Here is an 18,047-nt window from a genome sequence, read left to right as displayed (position 1 = left end):
CTGCTCATGCTCTGTCTCTGTCTCAAAAATGAATAGAAACATAAAAAAAAAAAAAATTAAAAAGCCAAACCAGCCTTTTAGTACCATTAAAATGGTTTCTTTCCCATTAAATTTTCAAGAGTTCTATGCAGTCAATTAGTAACTTCAGTTACTTTGAGATTAATATATTCTTAATAGCACGTGAAATTACACCGGGGTAAGAGAAAGATTGGAGATTTAAATTTTAAAAAGAGTTATTCAGATGCTTTGTCTTGGTTACCTTAACAAAAGTCAAGGACCAAGGTCCCTGCAAGAAATCCCATTAGTCCTCAGAATGAATTTTGTTATAACTGTTTAAATATATTTTTGTGATGAAATCTGGTCATGAGTATTATTTAAGGGGGAAGAAACTTCTTTGGAGTGCTGAACTTGGGATAAAAGTAGAGCTGGATTATTTATTTATTTATTTTAAGTTTATTTGAGAGAGACAGAGGCAGAATGAGTGGGGGAGGAGCAGAGAGAGAGGGAGAATCCCAAGTGGGCCCCATGCTGCCAGCACAGAGCCCCACTTGGGGCTCGTACTCACGAAACTGTGAGATCAAGACCTGAGCCAAAACCAAGAGTGGAATGCTTAACTGACTGAGCCATCCAGGAGCCCTAAGCTGAATTATTTTTTCAGGACCCATAATAGGGTTCAAAATTATCATTATTCACAATTAATTTTAATTCACAAATAGGAGATGAAATGCTTTTCAGAGAAGACTTGTTCAAAAATCAGTTTTACCTTTCTATAAGGGTCTTATGGGAAAGAAAATGAGATGCTAAGGAGCTTTAAGATTTAAAAAAATTTTTTTTTAATGTTTATTTTTGAGAGACAGAGAGTGAGTGAGCAGGGAAGGGGCAGAGAGAGAGGGAGACACAGAACCCGAAGCAGCTCCAGGCTCTGAGCTGTCAGCACAGAGCCTAACATGGGGCTCGAACTCACAAACCGTGAGGTCATGACCTGTGAAGTCAGACACTTAAGTGACTGAGCCTCCCAGGTGCCCCGGAGCTTTAAAAGATTTTTGAAACATTCTATTTTATATTAGAATGAGCTAAATATGTTCCTATTTTTATGTTGCTACATAAGAACTGGTAAATCCATGTTTATCTTTACTTAGTCACCATATAACAAGTATTACTAGGTACTAGATTTCGAAACAAAAACTAGCCAAGTCATAGAGTTTTAATCTTTTCAGATGGGTGCTTAAATTCCTAATAAATACATATGCTTAATTCTTTAATAACTATCTACTATATTACTCTATCACAAGGGTCATTAGTTATCCTATTTATTGACTATATTACTTATAAACTCAGGTAGAAAAGACAAGTGATGACTAACAACTGCATGGCAACACTGATGTGATACCCAAACTAGAGAAATAACACCTTATGCTTCTCAATCTTTTGAATCAGATTTAATTGCTGGGTCAAATGATAAGGTGGGAAGGGGAAAAAAGCAGACTTTCTTACTTACCATATATGTAACAAGTTTTAACTAGCTTCTTTATTTTACTGTTGCTGCTATGAAATATTGAGTAGGTAAGAGAGGACCTCTGTTGGTATGTATAAGATATAAAGAACAATATAAACCACCACCCAGCTTAAAGCATGGAGTGCTACCCTTTCTTTTGAAGCCCCTCCATATATCTTCCCAAATCCTTTCCATCTACCCATCACTGAAACCCACTATTCTAAATACTGCATTTATCTTTCCCTTGCTTTCTGTTATGGTGTGCGTGACAGAGTGAGAATGAAAGAGAACATATATATTTTTCCTTTCTACTGAAGTATCAATCACACTTATATAGAAATGTGCACAGATCATAAATGTACCATTTGATAAAAGTTCACAAATTGATCAAATGCACGTAATGGGCACTTTATATCTCTCTATACAGAAACTTCCCTTGTGCCCCACCTTGCAGCCATCCCAGCCAAGAAAACCACTACCCTTGGTTTTAAACACCATCTGTACAATTTTTTCCAAATTTGCACTTCAAAATAATATCCTGCTTAGTTAATATTACAGTGACAAACTTTTCCAAAGGGTTTTTACTAATTTGTACTCCCATATTCTAATACTGTGTACTGATCATTTCTTTCTTTTTCTTTTTTTTTAAGTAGGCTTCACTCCCAGTGTGAAATCCAACACAGGGCTTTAACTTACAACTGTGAGCTCGAGGCCAGAGCTGAGATCAAGAGTCATTCGCTTAACTGACTGAGACTCCCAGGTGCCCCTATACTGACAATTTCTAACACAGAGTTTTCTACTCAGTCTGGTAGGGAGACAGGGACCTCACTGTAGTTTTCTTTTCTGTAATTTTCCTTTCTTCTACTTCCTCCTCTTCTTTTTTTAATGTAAGCTCTATGCCCAAAGTGGGGCCTGAACTCACAACCCCAAGATCAAGAGTCACATGCTCTACTGACTAAGCCAGCCAGGCACCCCAATTTTCATTTCTTGATTACTAGTCTGGTTGAGCATTACTGGTCATCTGTTTGTTTCTTATTTTGGAAAAGGCCTGATTAAATCTTTTAATCATATTACCTTTTACAAACTATTCAAATACTATACATGATACGCTAATGTGAATCCTACTTACTATGTAAAACACCAACAGCTTTATAGAAGAATATTAAATGCCATCCTTAGAATCATCATTTACCATGAAGACATCATCATTACCTGCTCCTTAATGTCCTGTAACTGCTGTTGCAACTTTTGCACATCTGCATTGACATTGGTATTATCCTTGTCCTTTTGTAACACAGGAATATTTCCACTTGCTATAATACAAATAAAATATTTTAATGTTATGACTGTTTTGACATAGCAATGATTTTTTTTATTTCTAAAATTATTACTACTTTATTAAAAACCAGACTATTACTAGAATCCCCTTAAAATTTTTTTTCACTCATGGACAACGAATACAGTAGTGACATTCACGTTATACTCCTTCATTTATAATCTTTAAAAAGAAACAGGTTTGCACATTATTTTCTAATTCTATTTAACTCAGCTAGACAACAAACTACACACAGACTTTTGAGTTCTCCGAGGCTCTTCTACCTGCTTCCTTTGGCAAGCTCACAAACACATTCTATGCTTGTTTTCTCTGTTCCTGCATTTTACAAAGCCAAGATGGGAGGCAGCACAGCACTTTAGCCAGTTTGGGCAGCAATAATTATAAAGTCTCTTAGATGATGTTTAGGAGAACACACAAAAACCTAACCTCCTTCCTTTCTTCCCAGCCCTCCTTGTTACTGATTGGAGATGAGGAATTCCATGAAAGAAAAGATGTGATCAGTGGGTCTACTAAACGGAGGGAGGTTTTTTTTGTTTTTTTGGTTTTTTTTTTTTTGAGAGAGGGAGAGAGAGGGAGAGAACATGCGGAGGAGGGGCAGAGGGAGAGAGAAAATTCAAGTAGGCTGCATGCCCAGTGTGGAGCCTGATGTGGGGCTCAATCTCACAACCCTGAGATCATGACCTGAGCCGAAATCAAGAGTTAAACCTTTAACTGAATGAGGCACCCAGGCGCCCCTGGAGGGAAATTTTTTATTGCACTTTTCCTACTCTTTAGACTTTTACTCTTTTACTCTAGTTAACTTGTTTCTGGGATTTTAATTCTGCTCTATCAGTGATAAAGACAAAGAGCCCTGACCAGAATTGGCTACACTAATGTTCTTCCTCGTGCATACACAGAACAAAGAAATCAAAGGTACCATTCCAAGCTTCTATCTAGTGCAAAATGAAAAATATTTTTATACAGCTATAGTACTGAAAAGGTTGAAAGTAGGGGGCGCCTGGGTGGCTCAGTCAGTTGAGGTTCTGACTCTTGGTTTCAGCTCAGGTAATGATCTCGATGTTTCGTGGGTTTGAGCCCCCACATTGGGCTCTATGCTGGCAGTGTGGAGCCCGCTTGGAATTCTCTCTCTTTCCCTCTCTCTTCCCCTCCCCCACTCACACTGTCTCTGTCTCATAATAAATAAATAAACTTTAAAAAAAAAAAAAAAAGAAAAGTGCTGGAGAGGATGCGGAGAAATGGGAACCCTCTTGCACTGTTGGTGGGAATGCAAACTGGTGCAGCCACTCTGGAAAACAGTGTGGAGGTTCCTCAAAAAAATTAAAAATAGATCTACCCTATGACCAAGCAATAGCACTGCTAGGAATTTACCCAAGGGATACAGGAGTGCTGATGCATAGGGGCACTTGTACCCCGATGTTTATAGCAGCACTCTCAACAACAGTCAAATTATGCAAAGAGCCCAAATGTCCATCAACTGATGAATGGATAAAGAAGATGTGGTTTATATATACAATGGAATACTACTTGGCAATGAGAAAGAATGAAATATGGCCTTTTGTAGCAACGTGGATGGAACTGGAGAGTGTTATGCTAAGTGAAATAAGTCATAGAGAGAAAGATACCGTATGTTCACTCTTATGTGGATCCTGAGAAACTTAACAGAAGACCATTGGGAAGGGGAAGGGGAAAAAAATAGTTACAGAGAGGGAAGGAGGCAAACCATAAGAGACTCTTAAAAACTGAGAATAAACTGAGGGTTGATGGGGTGTGGGGGAGAGGGGAAAGTGGGTGATGGGCACTGAAGAGGGCACCTGTTGGGATGAGCACTGGGTGTTGTATGGAAACCAATTTGACAATAAATTATATATAAAAAAATAAATTAAAAAAAATTTTTAAAAGGTTGAAAGTAAATAATTTTTCATCTTTCCACTTCTTTACTGAGTTACATTTCAGTTTATCTACAGTTACTCTGTCCCGAATAAATGCTATTTATAAAATACTGACATGCACTAGGTGAAATCTGCTACACCCAAGAATGAGATGTTAACACTTATATAACTGAAAAAATAATTTGTAATATGCTAATTCACCAAGATACTCTAAATTTAATGTTAAAAAAAAGCAAATTTTCTCTAAGCAAGAACACAATTTTCTTTATATTACACATGGAGGTTTCTTAAAAAACAAATGCTCAAAGTTCTATAATCATACTGCAAGCTAGAAAAATACAATCTCAAGTTTCCTGTAATAAGAACAAAACCCCATCTGTTCCTCTGTAGACTGAGGTCACGTACCTTGTGCTTCACAAGCCGACATTCTACTACACATGAGAAGAGATGTTCATGAAAGTCCCAACAAGACAGCAAAGTAAGAAAAATACACTTACAGATGTCATCAGTGGCATCTTCTGAACTTTTCCCTCCACAACACATAATGAAAGGCACTCTTCGTTCAACTACTGCTCGGCACTGCACACACTTCTTCATCAGGCTAGCACAGTCTGGAAAACAGCAATAGGATACTTCTTACAAGAGACAACATGATAAGAGGGTTGGCCTTTTTTGTTCATTTTTAAATTTCAGACTAAGATGGGGCACCTGGGTGGCTCAGTCAGTTAAGCTTCTGATGTCGGCTCAGGTCATGATCTTGCGGTTTGTGGGTTTGAGCCCCACGTAGGGCTCTGTGCTGACAGCTCAGAGCCTGGAGCCTGCTTCGATTCTGCGTCTCCCTCTCTCTGCCCCTCCCCTGCTCACGTACATTCTCTCCCTCTCTCAAAAATAAATAAACTTTAAAAAAATTTAAATTTCACATTAAGAGAAACATTAAACAAGTTCTATGAATACACAATTCTATCTTCTTAAAATGTTACCATCTTACAAATGTATATTCTCTAAAGGCAGCCTCTAGAAGAGAGCGCCCCTTGTCATGAAAATAATGACATTTTCTAGTAATATATTAGAATAAATTGTCAAAGTTGTTTTTCTGGGTTTTTAACTGTTTTGTTTTTTTTTTTTTTTTGAGAGAGAGAGAGAGGGCATGTGTGAGCAGGGGCAGGGCAGAGAGAGAGAGAGAAAGAGAGAGAAAATCCTAAGCAGGCTCTCTGCACTGTCAGAATCCCAAAGTGGGGCTTAATCTCACGACTGTGAGATCATGACCAGAGCTGAAATCAAGAGTCAGACAGACGTTCAACAGACTGAACCACCCAGTCACCGCCCCCCTTTTTTTTTCCACCTGCAAATAAGCACAATTTTATTTATCCCTTTTCAATATGTATACCTTTTATTTTTTTTTCATTCTTTATTTTTTTCATGCCTTGTGCCCTAGCTAGTTTTTTTTTTTTCAACATAATACTTAATTTTATTTTTTTTTAATTTACATCCAAGTTAGTTAGCATATAGTGAAACAATGATTTCAGGAGTAGATTCCTTAGTACCCCTTACCCATTTAGCCCATCCTCCCTCCCACAACCCCTCCAGTAACCCCTAGTTTGTTCTCCATATTTATGAGTCTCTTCTGTTTTATCCCCCTCCCTGTTTTTATATTATTTTTGTTTCCCTTCCCTTATGTTCATCTGTTTTGTCTCTTAAAGTCCTCATATCAGTAAAGTCATATGATATTTGTCTTTCTCTAATTTCACTTAGCATAATACCCTCCAGTTCCATCCACGTAGTTGCAAATGGCAAGACTTCATTCTTTTTGATTGCCGAGTAATACTCCATTGAATATATATACCACATCTTCTTTATCCATTCATCCATCGATGGACATTTGGGCTCTTTCCATACTTTGGCTATTGTTGATAGTGCCCCTATAAACATGGGGGTGCATGTGTCCCTTCGAAACAGCACACCTGTATTTCTTGGATAAATACCTAGTAGTGCAATTGCTGGGTTGTAGGGTAGTTCTATTTTTAGTTTTTTGAGGAACCTCCATACTGTTTTCCAGAGTGGCTGCACCAGCTTGCAGTCCCATCAACAAAGCAAAAGTGTCCCTCTTTCTCCGCATCCTTGCCAACATCTGTTGTTGCCTGAGTTGTTAATGTTAGCCATTCTGACAGGTGTGAGGTGGTATCTCATTGTGGCTTTGATTTGTATTTCCCTGATGATGAGTGATATGGAGCATTTTTTCATCTGTCAGTTGGCCATCTGGATGTCTTCTTTGGAGAGGTGTGTATTCATGTCTTCTGCCCATTTCTTCACTGGATTATTTGTTTTTTGGGTGTTCAGTTTGATAAGTTCTTTATAGATTTTCAATACTAACCCTTTATCTGATATGTTGTTTGCAAATATCTTCTCCCATTCTATCGGTTGCCTTTTAGTTTTGCTGACTGTTTCCTTCACTGTGCAAAAGCTTTTTATTTTGATGAGGTCCCAGTAGTTCATTTTTGCTTTTGTTTCCCTTGCCTCCGGAGATGTGTTGAGTAAGAATTTGCTGCGGCCAAGATCAAAGAGGTTTTTGCCTGCTTTCTCCTCGAGGATTTTGATGGCTTCCTGTCTTACATTGAGGTCTTTCATCCATTTTATTTTTGTGTTTGGTATAAGAAAGTGGTCCAGGTTGCTGTCCAGGTTGCTTCTGCATGTTGCTGTCCAGTTTTCCCAGCACCAGTTGCTGAAGAGACTGTCTTTATTTCCATTGGATATTCTTTCCTGCTTTGTCAAAGATTAGTTGGCCATACGTTTGTGGGTCCATTTCTGGGTTCTCTATTCTGTTCCATTGATCTGAGTGTCTCTTCTTGTGTCAGTACCATACTGTCTTGGTGATTATAGCTTTGTAATACAGATTGAAGTCTGGGATTGTGATGCCTCCTGCTTTGGTTTTCTTTTTCAAGATCACTTTGGCTATTCGGGGTCTTTTCTGGTTCCATACAAATGTTAGGATTATTTGTTCTAGCTCTGTGAAGAATGATGGTGTCATGTTGATAGGGATTGCACTGAATATGTAGATTGCTTTGGGTAGTATCGACATTTTAACAATATTTGTTCTTACTATTCAAGAGCATGGAATCTTTTTCCATTTTTTGTGTGTCTTCTTCAATTCCTTTTGTAAGCTTTCTATAGTTTTCAGTGTATAGATTTTTCACCTCTTTGGTTAGATTTATTCCTAGGTATCTTATGGTTTTTGGTGCAACTGTAAATGGAATCAATTCCTTGATTTCTCTTCCTGTCGCTTCATTGTTGGGTGTATAGGAATGCAACCAATTTCTGTGCATTGATTTTATAACCTGCAACTATGCTGAATTCATGAATCAGTTCTAGCAGTGTTCTGGTGGAATCTTTTGGGTTTTCCATATAGAGTATCACGTCATCTGCGAAGAGTGAAAGTTTGACCTCCTTCTGGCTGATCTGGATGCCTTTTCTTTGTGTTGTGTGATTGCAGAGGCTAAGACTTCCAATACTATGTTGAACAAAAGTGGCGAGAGTGGACATCCCTGTCTTGTTCCTGACCTTAGGGGGAAAGCTCTCAGTTTTTCCCAGTTGAGGATGATATTAGCGTTGGGTCGTTCATATATGGCTTTTATGATCTCGAGGTATGATCCTTCTATCCCTACTTTCTTGAGGGTTTTTATCAAGAAAGGATTCTATATTTTGTCAAATGCTTTCTCTGCATCTGTTGAGAGGGTCATATGGTTCTTGTCCTTTCTTTTATTGATGTGATGAATCATGTTAATTGTTTTGCAGATATTGAACCAGCCCTGCATCCCAGGTATAAGTCGCACTTGGTCGTGATGAATAATTTTTTTAATGTATTGTTGGATCCGGTTGGCTAATACCTTGTTGAGGATTTTTGCATCCATGTTCATCAGGGAAATTGGTCTATAGTTCTCCTTTTTAGTAGGGCCCCCTTTTTTTTAAAATAAAAAATACTTCAAGATCTTAAGGCTTGAGAATAAAGAAGGAAGATACTTTTTATAAGTTTTAACTAATATAGAATTATAAGGTTGCTCACATAATTTTCTAAATGTACTTTCTATTGTAAACAGTTTGTCTCTAAAATTCCTAAAATATGTTGAACAATTCTCTTCCTTCTCTATCAAATTGATGTCATTTATTATGGAATTGTTTAGTAACTACTTGTTTAATGTAGTAGCCATGAAAATATCAAAAATATATCATAATGGGCTTTCTAATGTTATGTATCAGAGAAATGCTCTCCCATCCCAAGAGGAAATACCTAGGCAAAATTACAGGTTGTGGATTGTTAATTCTACATCTAAAGTTATTAACTAATTACAAAATAACATCCTGCAATATATCCTTTCTCATTAGCATGTATTATGAACGTATACTCCATATCTTAGTCTATGTACCAAGTGTCTTTATCGTCTCAAAAACAGGGGGGACAAAAAAAACCCAGGAAAATTGTGAAAGGTATCCAGGGATAATTTATGTAGACAAGATGGGGCATACGCTCCTAATGGTGCTTGCACTGGTGGACAGAGAAGGATTATCAAGACCAATCTCATGTCAAGGCCCAGACAGAGCTGGGTCTGATGCTGGCCTATGCACGATGCACTAGGTAGGAGCAAATGCTAATAGAAATCTGGTTTGGGATTTGTCTTCAATCTGAGAGCACATTTTTTCCTTAAATTTAGTGGATTAAACTAATTAATTAATTTGATATGTAACAATTATTTGAAATTCTTTTAAGTTAGACTGTTACACTGTTTCTACAAAATCTTTCTTAGTCCCCCGCAAAATGGATACAGTCTCTCCTTCCTCTGGTCTGTCAAGGCATTTACACTCTTCAAGGCTTCAATACTCTGTTTAACATTACTGGGATATGGACTGCTCCACCATTCCTTGAAAGGGGCATTTTCCACCTCAATTTCATCTTCCCTAGCAAATAAATGTTTAACAATTTGTCTGTAAAATGGAGAAAACAAACTACTTCTTAGGGTTGTTGTGAAGATAAGTGAGGAAGTATTCTAAAAGAAATTAAAATGTCTGCTACCAGTCAAGAGCTTAATAAAAGTTAGCTATTCCTCTTGTTATAAAAGTTAGCTGTTACACTTGTTACATCTGAATACAAAGACAATGTAAGAACGTTGGGAAACTCCTGGGGAAAACACCACAATAAGGCCTGAGAATCTGTATTACCAACTACTCATTATAACCAGCTTTCAAAATCTCTTCTGTAGGTATCACTTTGTTCTATCACATGGGTCAGTAAACTACAGCCTACAGGCCAAACCCAACCAGGTCCCTGTTTTTATAAATAAAATTTTAAGGAAGAACAATCCCGCCTATTTATTTACATGCTGTCTATGGTTGTTTTTGCACTGCAATGGCAGAGTTGAGCAATAGGAAAGAGTTAAGTACTTACTACAGAAACCATGTGGCCTATAGAGTCAAAAATATGATTTGACCCTTTACAGAAAAAGTTTGCTAGCCCCTAGACTATGAAAACTTAAGTAACCTGAGCTCTTTTTACTTAAGACAGAAATCTCTTTCCACAAGCCCTCTGACAGTTGATAACAGCCATTATACTAGTCTTTGGAAAACAAAACCAATTACTTGAGGCAGAATGTTATAGGAGGAAACCCTGATCCTTTATTTAGTTAATGAGCTGCCTATCAGAATGAAAAAAACCACCAAGGTTTAAAACAAATCTATGTCAATGAAATTAATCTATCATATAATCTGTGTATTACTTAAATATTACACTGAAAATCAATACCTATTGACTATAAACTATTTTATAATAGAAAACACCATGCTTTACTTTGAGCTCATTTAAGTAAAGTGTAAGTTGTTAAACTTGTTTAAAATCCTTCACTGACAAATGAAACCAGCAAAGGGAAGAGGAGAATGTTGAACAGTGCATGAATTTGAAAAGAACAAGAGGGGGATATAAAAAGGAAGGGACTCTGAGATAGTATGTTTAAAAGATATTTTAAAACATCATGAACTTTCAATATATCCTCCAAAACAGCTCTTTTAACATAACGACTAAGAAAGGTTAAGAAGGCCAGACAGTATAGCCCCAAATAGTTGCTGTGGGTGATTCAGTAGTGGGGGAAAAAAGTATGCAGGAGAGACAATATTAAGGTGAAGACAAATGAAGATGTGCCAATTTTATATGTGAAAAGCCCTAGACTAAATGTTTCAAAATTCATTTTTGGAAATAAATTTCTATTGTGTGTGATAAGAGATCATTTTGTGCTGATACAAATGAAATCAAAATGTGAGCTGGTAGAACATAGCTTGTTCTGCCTTCTCTAACCTCAGAGCAAGGAGGGACATAGGTGACATTGTACATAGTACCGAGGAAGAGATGGAAGGTACTAGAAAGGCTGACCAATGTTTTTGCTCATGGGTTATATATCTAAAAAAAAAAAAAAAGCAAAACAAAACAAAACCTCAAAGTTATACTTTGTTTCATTTTCTAGTTCTATAAAGACACCAAGGAAGTTCTGTACAGGCTACTTACTCTCACAAGCACACATGTGTCCACAAGGTTGAAAAAGAACAGCTGCTTTCTTGTCAGAGCATACCACACATTCTTCAATCTACAAAAAAAGAGGTTACAGCATAAGTGTGAACATGTACAGATAAATCCTGTAACTCTAACAGTTTCTTTTGTATCCAAGTGTATTTCCTCTATAAGGAAACACTCTTAGCACAGTGAAACTTCACACACTCTACTTCTCTGTCCTTGACTCTCTGGGTTGCTCATTTTTTCACCTTTATAAACTCTGGCCCTTCATAGGTTCTATTTCCATGTTAGTCTTCCTACCTATCCTAAAGAATGATAAAGAAAACTCCATTTCCTCTGTGGTCAGAAAGACCAGAATAGACTTTAATTTTCTTTTATTCAAAAATTACTTTGAAAGAAAAATAAAAAGAACAAATAAAGGAGTATAAAAATAAATCTAAGATAAGCTAGATTTCTAATATTAATAAAAAACCAGCCAGATTAGCAGACTGCTAGGGCCCAAGGGGAATTTTTCTATTTATCCACATCCAAGGAACTCTACCCAACATATCCCTTTCTGGGACCTAGTCAGTTCTCCCATGCTGGTGGGAGTCCATGGCTTTGCCCTGTTCTTTCTTTATAATCTCTAAAGGCACAAGTCTTCCACTATCTATTCATAATATTCCTTAATTTTATCTCCTCTTCATCTCCACTTCATCTGAGTTTTGAGTGTGTAACTATTTCTCTTGGTTTTTTTTCAACCCCATCTCACCCCACTGCCCTTGCATTTTTCACTTGTTCTCCCCCCTTCTGACACACATTCATATTTACCCATATCTTGTGACATTAATATTACTGCCCCAAAATGATGATCACCACTCATCTATAATTTCACCTAACTAACCAAATTTTGCATGTGCTCTCTCTATGGACTTTCCCAATGTGTACCTTGCTATGTACATATAATTTCTATAGTTGAATAACAGGAGAAAGCAGTAAGATATGATTGGTTGGGACCTTTATATTTCTGGATTCAAATTCCAGTCCCAATAAGAACAAATTACCTAACACTGTTGAGCCAAAGTTTTTTTTTTAAATCTAAATGATAAAGAACAAACCCTTCTTCACAGGGTGGTTAAACCAGATATTATGTATGGAGTGTTTAGTTAAAAAAATCTTTGTAGCCTTAACATTTTTCCCCCTTTGGATTTTTTTCCTCAGGTTACTTTCCCAGGAATGAAATTACTAAATCAAAGCATGTTTATTGCAAAGGTTCACAAATACTGTCAGTATGGTCTCTCAAAAACATGAACCCATTTATTCAGCCTCCAGCAGTGTTTAAAAGAGTGTACATTTTCCACTGTCCAGGATAGCATTTTTTAGATTTTATTTATGCTTATTTGATAGGAATGATTAATGGTAATTCATAATTTTTTATTTATATTTCCTTAACTGCTAAGGAGATAAAGCTTATTTACTCCCCCTTCCTCCAAATATTAGTTTTATAATTTGTTTGATCTTTAATGAAGATGTTCATTACTCTTTAACCACTTGGGGTCACTATTTCTTTATATTCAAAGCTCTGTAGCTAACCTGGCAAATCTGTTTGGTGGGTATGTTACTTTTTGTACTTTTCTGCAGGTTTGAAAATTTTATAACTTGAAAGTCAAACTGAAAGCCTACTGATTCTTGGAATTCAGAAATGGTCTAGAAAGGTATGACAGCACATTCCTCCCTCTCTACCTGCTCCATCAATTTTCCCTTTGTAGACACTCTTGTCTGTATCATCACACAGGGGAAAGAACAGGGACTTAAGAATCATGAGACCTGCATTTGATTCTTTGAGTACACTTCTTTGAGCTTCAATTTTTCCAACTGTGAATCCTAGAGTCAGACAACCAGTAAAGGTTATTCAGTATCTGGGACTCCGCTTCTGGCAACCTGGGGCTCTGAACTCTGAACTTTACATCTCTCTCAAAGCACCTACAACATCCTATATGGCAAAGTAGATTTTAATCTAAGTTTACCAGCACATTACCAGTTTTTGGCAGCTAATTATCATATTCATCTCTGTCCTGACTACAAAACATGTGCTCAATAAAGATTTGTTAAAATAAGGCTTAATCCAACACAAAAAGTTTCAGGCCCAACAACAGAATGCATAGATCAATCTAAAAAATAAGAGAATGGCTTGAATTTTTACCCTTTCAGATTCTTTCCCAAACTGTTGCTTAGTGAGCAGGTAACTAAAGCAAATTATAAATACCAAGTAGAATGATCTGCATTAATCTATTAAGCAGGGATGACCTAGATAGAATGCACATAAAATGCCAACACAGCACCTGCAGTTAACAGACTGTCTGCACTTGACAGTTAAGTGTTGTTAGTTCATCCTTCCCACCTTTACAAAGAGACTAAGCAGCTATACACACCTTACTACTCCAAAATCCTCTATCCAAAAATAACTTCCTTGTAATTTTCCTGTGCCAAAAATTTTACCAAAGATTTGTTCATTTGGATCACAGAAAACATCTAGTTTTAGAAGGCTCCCTATGAAAATGTACAAAGCACCAGCAAGGTAACACCTTTTAAGTCATTGCCAGCTAATTCATTATAAGAATTAGTGCCAGCTCCTTTCTAATTAATGAAGGTTAATGAACAGCTTAAGAAACATCAAGGGAATAATGAAGAGAATAAAAAGAGAACAAAAAAAAGAGTATAAGCTTTATAAATGAAACCAAAGAAAACCAAGAGATCTTTTGGTTTAAGCTACTCACCTTAAGAGAAATCATTTGTAAAAAACTTAAATCTCATTTTAACACACACACGGAAAAACTAACAAGGAAAATCAATTATTTCAGTACAACCAAAATGGGTAAGACAATATAGTTATGATAGAGCACTAAGTTACACAGAAAAAGAATGAAACCAGAAACCTAGAAACGAATAATACTTCTCAAAAAGTATTCAAAGATAAAAAGTTCAGAGTGGATACAGAATTTGGCCCTCGCTAACAGCAAGATGACAGACAGACTTTATTTGCCTCTTGGTGGGACACAATACAAAGTGAGTACCACCATCTGTGAGAATTTCTTGCCAAAAATGTTTAAGCTGACCCTAATCAAGCTGTTAGATCTAACTTCCAGTTTACAGGAAACACAGAGGATAAAGAAACAAATTACACAACACTCTGATAAAACAATCAAATCCAGAATGTGTAACATTCTACAAAAAACAAACAAACAAACAAACAACTGGTGTTTTATGAAGATGAATGCAAGAGAGTCCGTGTACTCAAAAAAGGTGCAATATATAGTAACTACAATGAAAAATGGGATTAAGTACAGCTTTAGGTTATAAAAGCAAAATAGATTGATTTTTAACTTCTATAGTTTCTAAATACAAAGAAGGAAACTCAAAATTGTTTTCTTGATAAATACATAAATTATACATTCTTAAATTTAAATCATCCTTTTTTTTTTTTTTTTTAATGTTTATTTTTGAGACACAGAAGGAGCATGAACAGAGGAGGGGCAGAGAGAGAGGGAGACACAGAATCCAAAGCAGGCTCCAGACTCTGAGCTGTCAGCACAGAGCCTGATGCAGCGCTCAAACCCACGAACTGTGAAATCATAACCTGAGCCAAAGTCAGACACTTAACCTACTGAGCCACCCAGGCACCTCAAATTTAAATCATTCTTAGAACAAAGTTTAACACACATATGGCATCATATAATCTTATTTATCATTATTTATAATCTCAAAGAACTTCATAAAATGATAAAATACTGTATTAAAAATATATTACCTTTGTCCTTGACTGAACTTGTTCTTTACAGATGAGGCATTTCTTGACTCGTGGAGAACACAAAGAACAGGTAGCAATATGTCCACATGGGCCAAAAAGAGTATCTCTCTTCATATCTGAGCACACCATGCACTCTTCTAAGGTTTCAGAATCATTACTAATCATGGAAGGACTTCGAGAACCCACCTGACCACTAACAAAAGAAAATACTTCTCATCAATCCTATCAGAATATTTATATTACAACTTCATTAAAATATTTTAAAAACATCTAGAGCATCATTCACATACATAACAACAGCTTTAGTTATATTAAAAAATTAAGCTTTAACATCTGTATACGAAACACTGCATACCATATTTTTCCATTTGTATACATCTCTGCATCTTTACAGGCTTCTGATACTATTTAAATTTCAAATTGAACAAATAGCTCACCCAGTGGAAAAGGGTGAATCTTCTTCTAACAAAGAAACCAAAAACACTAGTTACAAAAAATTTAACATAAACAGTTTCACTCAGAATCTGTTACCTATAAAGAACCAGCAGAGAAGGGCATAGGAATAAAACACAAATTCTAGCTAGAGCCCACATTAGTTATCCTAACTACAGACAGAATGAAGCATCATTAGAGTCCACAACTGACAGGGCACTGTGGAAAATACGTCACTGCAGCTGCTGTTTTGACATTTCTTTAAATGTATTCTTAAGGGGCATAAAATTCTACTATGGAAAGACAGAACACATCTATAAATATATAGATACAAGACACAGAAATACATATATATGACCAACTACAGCTATACAAAAGGGATACTCTGTTTCTACCATAATCTTCAGAAACTCATGAACATCCATACACACACACACACACACACACACACACACACACACACACACACTGGTTCCATCTTAGACCCCAGCATTAAAGTTACTACTGCAGGAATTATAGTGCTTTAAATCTATATTTTTAGATATGCTCTGTCCTGCTGTAATAGAATCTTATGTTCCTCAAGGACACACTTAAAGAAATGTATATACCTCATATGAATTTCTCCATTAACAGCTCAATGTATAGATTCCAAAGAGATGTCATTTCATCTCCACACCCAAATTAAAAGAGAGGCAAGAGAACACAAAGATTAAGGGAAAACTACCAAAATGTTGAATGGCCAGAACCAGGTATAAACAGCAGTAATAGCTGCACAGCATTGTTGGGATAAAAAAAGGAACAAAATATACATACCTCTTTATATGTCTACAATATTTCATAATAAGAAAAGCAATTGTGTTATAAATAATTAAAATTACTGACATATTTTACTTTTAGAAAAAAAAAGACAGGTGTGAAATCATTTTTAGAGAAAACCCCATCAGGAATCGGTTCCTTCATGTGTTCATTCTTTCAATTCTTCAGTGATAGTGAGTGAGTGTCTGTCAGGCACTGTACAAGGTGCCAGAATTATTACCGACTTTGTGTGACATACACCCTACTGGTGAGCATGTACACTGCCTCTCTTATAAAAGTCTACCGAGCACCTGGGTGGCTTAGCTGGTTAAGTGTCTGACTCTTGATTTCGGCTCAGGTCATGATCTCATGGTTTTTGAGATCAAGCCCTGCATCGGGCTCTCCACTGACAGTGCAGAACCTGCTTAGGATTCTCTCACTCTCTATCTCTGCCCCTTCCCCATTCGCATTTGCGCTCTTTCTCTCTCCCTCTCTCTCTCTGTCTCTCTCTCTCAGAATACATAAACATTTTTTTTTTAAGTCTATTAAAAATTTCAGGGCACTTGGGTGGCTGAGTCAGTTAAGTGTCCAACTCTTGATTTCCGCTCAGGTCGTGATCTCATGGTTTGTGGGTTCAAGCCCCACACTGGGCTTTGCACTGACAGCATGAAGCCTGCTTGGGATTTTGTCTCCCTCTCTCTCTGCCCCTCCCTTGCTTGCTCTCTCTCTCTCTCTCAAAATAAATAAACATTTAAAAAAATAAAAGTCTATTACAATTTTGAATACATCTAACATTAATCACAGCAATTTCACTAGTACTTCTTCCTATAGATGAATTCCTCTAATGTATAGGAGTACTAGAAGATCAGGCTGGTTTAGAAAAGTTTCTTAGCACTTATTATGCATAAAGCATCGTATTTAGTAATGCAGAGATTAGGACACTAAGTAAGAGACACAGTGTCTGGAGAAAAATTTTTAAGGAAGAAAGCATCAACACAAGAAGATGAGCAAAGACCAAGACATTCTCAAGTAATCAAGTCCTCCATTATGAAACCACATGGTGCTTTACAAAGAACAGTAAGTTTTATGACAAGAAATAATACAAACCTGACTTTTTCCTTATGACACTTTGCCAGTGCTTTGCAGAGGCTTGGATCAGGACAGAGATCAAGCGGCGATTGACCTTTCTTATTTCGAATGCTAAGGTCAGCACCATTGGCAGCCAAAAAACAGGCAATAGATGCTGCACTCTTCTTCTCTGCCCCCTGGGTACCAAGTCCCATTATTAACTGAAATCAAATGAAAAGAGTCATTATTTTCCCCTTAAGAATCTGTTATCAGTTCTCACCCCTAAATGTGTGTGTGCACGTCTGAGTGTATATTATATAAAAATTATATAAAAATGTCTGGAAAGAACTCACAGCCTACACAAGTATGGTGGGCATTTATGAGCTGCAGTCCTAACATCCATTCCCCTTCACTCCAGTTTTCTCAGGAATATAGTATGAGGAATGATCCACTCTTTAGTTTTACAGGTGGACCAAAGAAGGCTGAGACCAGTCAGATATCCACTTCATCTAGGTGATTAGTTCAGGGATGACAAATCAGATCAATTAAGGTCAATAAAACTCAAGACCAGGACTTCTGATTTAAGATATTGAGGAAACAGTACTCTCATTTCTTTTTTTTTTTTTTTCTTATGTTTTGTATTTGAGAGAGAGGCAGAGAGCAAGTGGGGGAGGGGCAGAGAGACAGAGACAGAATCC

The 18,047-nt window shown here is 36.7% G+C and overlaps 1 protein-coding gene across 1 annotated transcript in view; it reads right to left on the bottom strand.

The window, feature by feature from the left end:
• MIB1 (MIB E3 ubiquitin protein ligase 1) overlaps positions 1-18,047 on the bottom strand; it is a 126,741-nt gene that overhangs the window by 7,839 nt on the left and 100,855 nt on the right. The window contains exons 16-20 of the mRNA XM_053902495.1: positions 17,389-17,570; positions 15,055-15,247; positions 11,262-11,340; positions 5,218-5,331; positions 2,708-2,808 (exon numbers count right to left, since the gene is read on the bottom strand). Of these exons, the coding sequence (XP_053758470.1) occupies positions 2,708-2,808; positions 5,218-5,331; positions 11,262-11,340; positions 15,055-15,247; positions 17,389-17,570 (669 nt within the window). The remainder of the gene's footprint in view (positions 1-2,707; positions 2,809-5,217; positions 5,332-11,261; positions 11,341-15,054; positions 15,248-17,388; positions 17,571-18,047) is intronic.

This window comes from Panthera pardus, unplaced genomic scaffold (assembly GCF_024362965.1).
Source record: "Panthera pardus isolate Hobbes unplaced genomic scaffold, ASM2436296v1 HiC_scaffold_15, whole genome shotgun sequence".
Lineage (NCBI taxonomy): Eukaryota > Metazoa > Chordata > Mammalia > Carnivora > Felidae > Panthera > Panthera pardus.
Note: the sequence above shows the minus strand (reverse complement) of the source record. Positions and strands in the feature narration are given on the sequence as shown.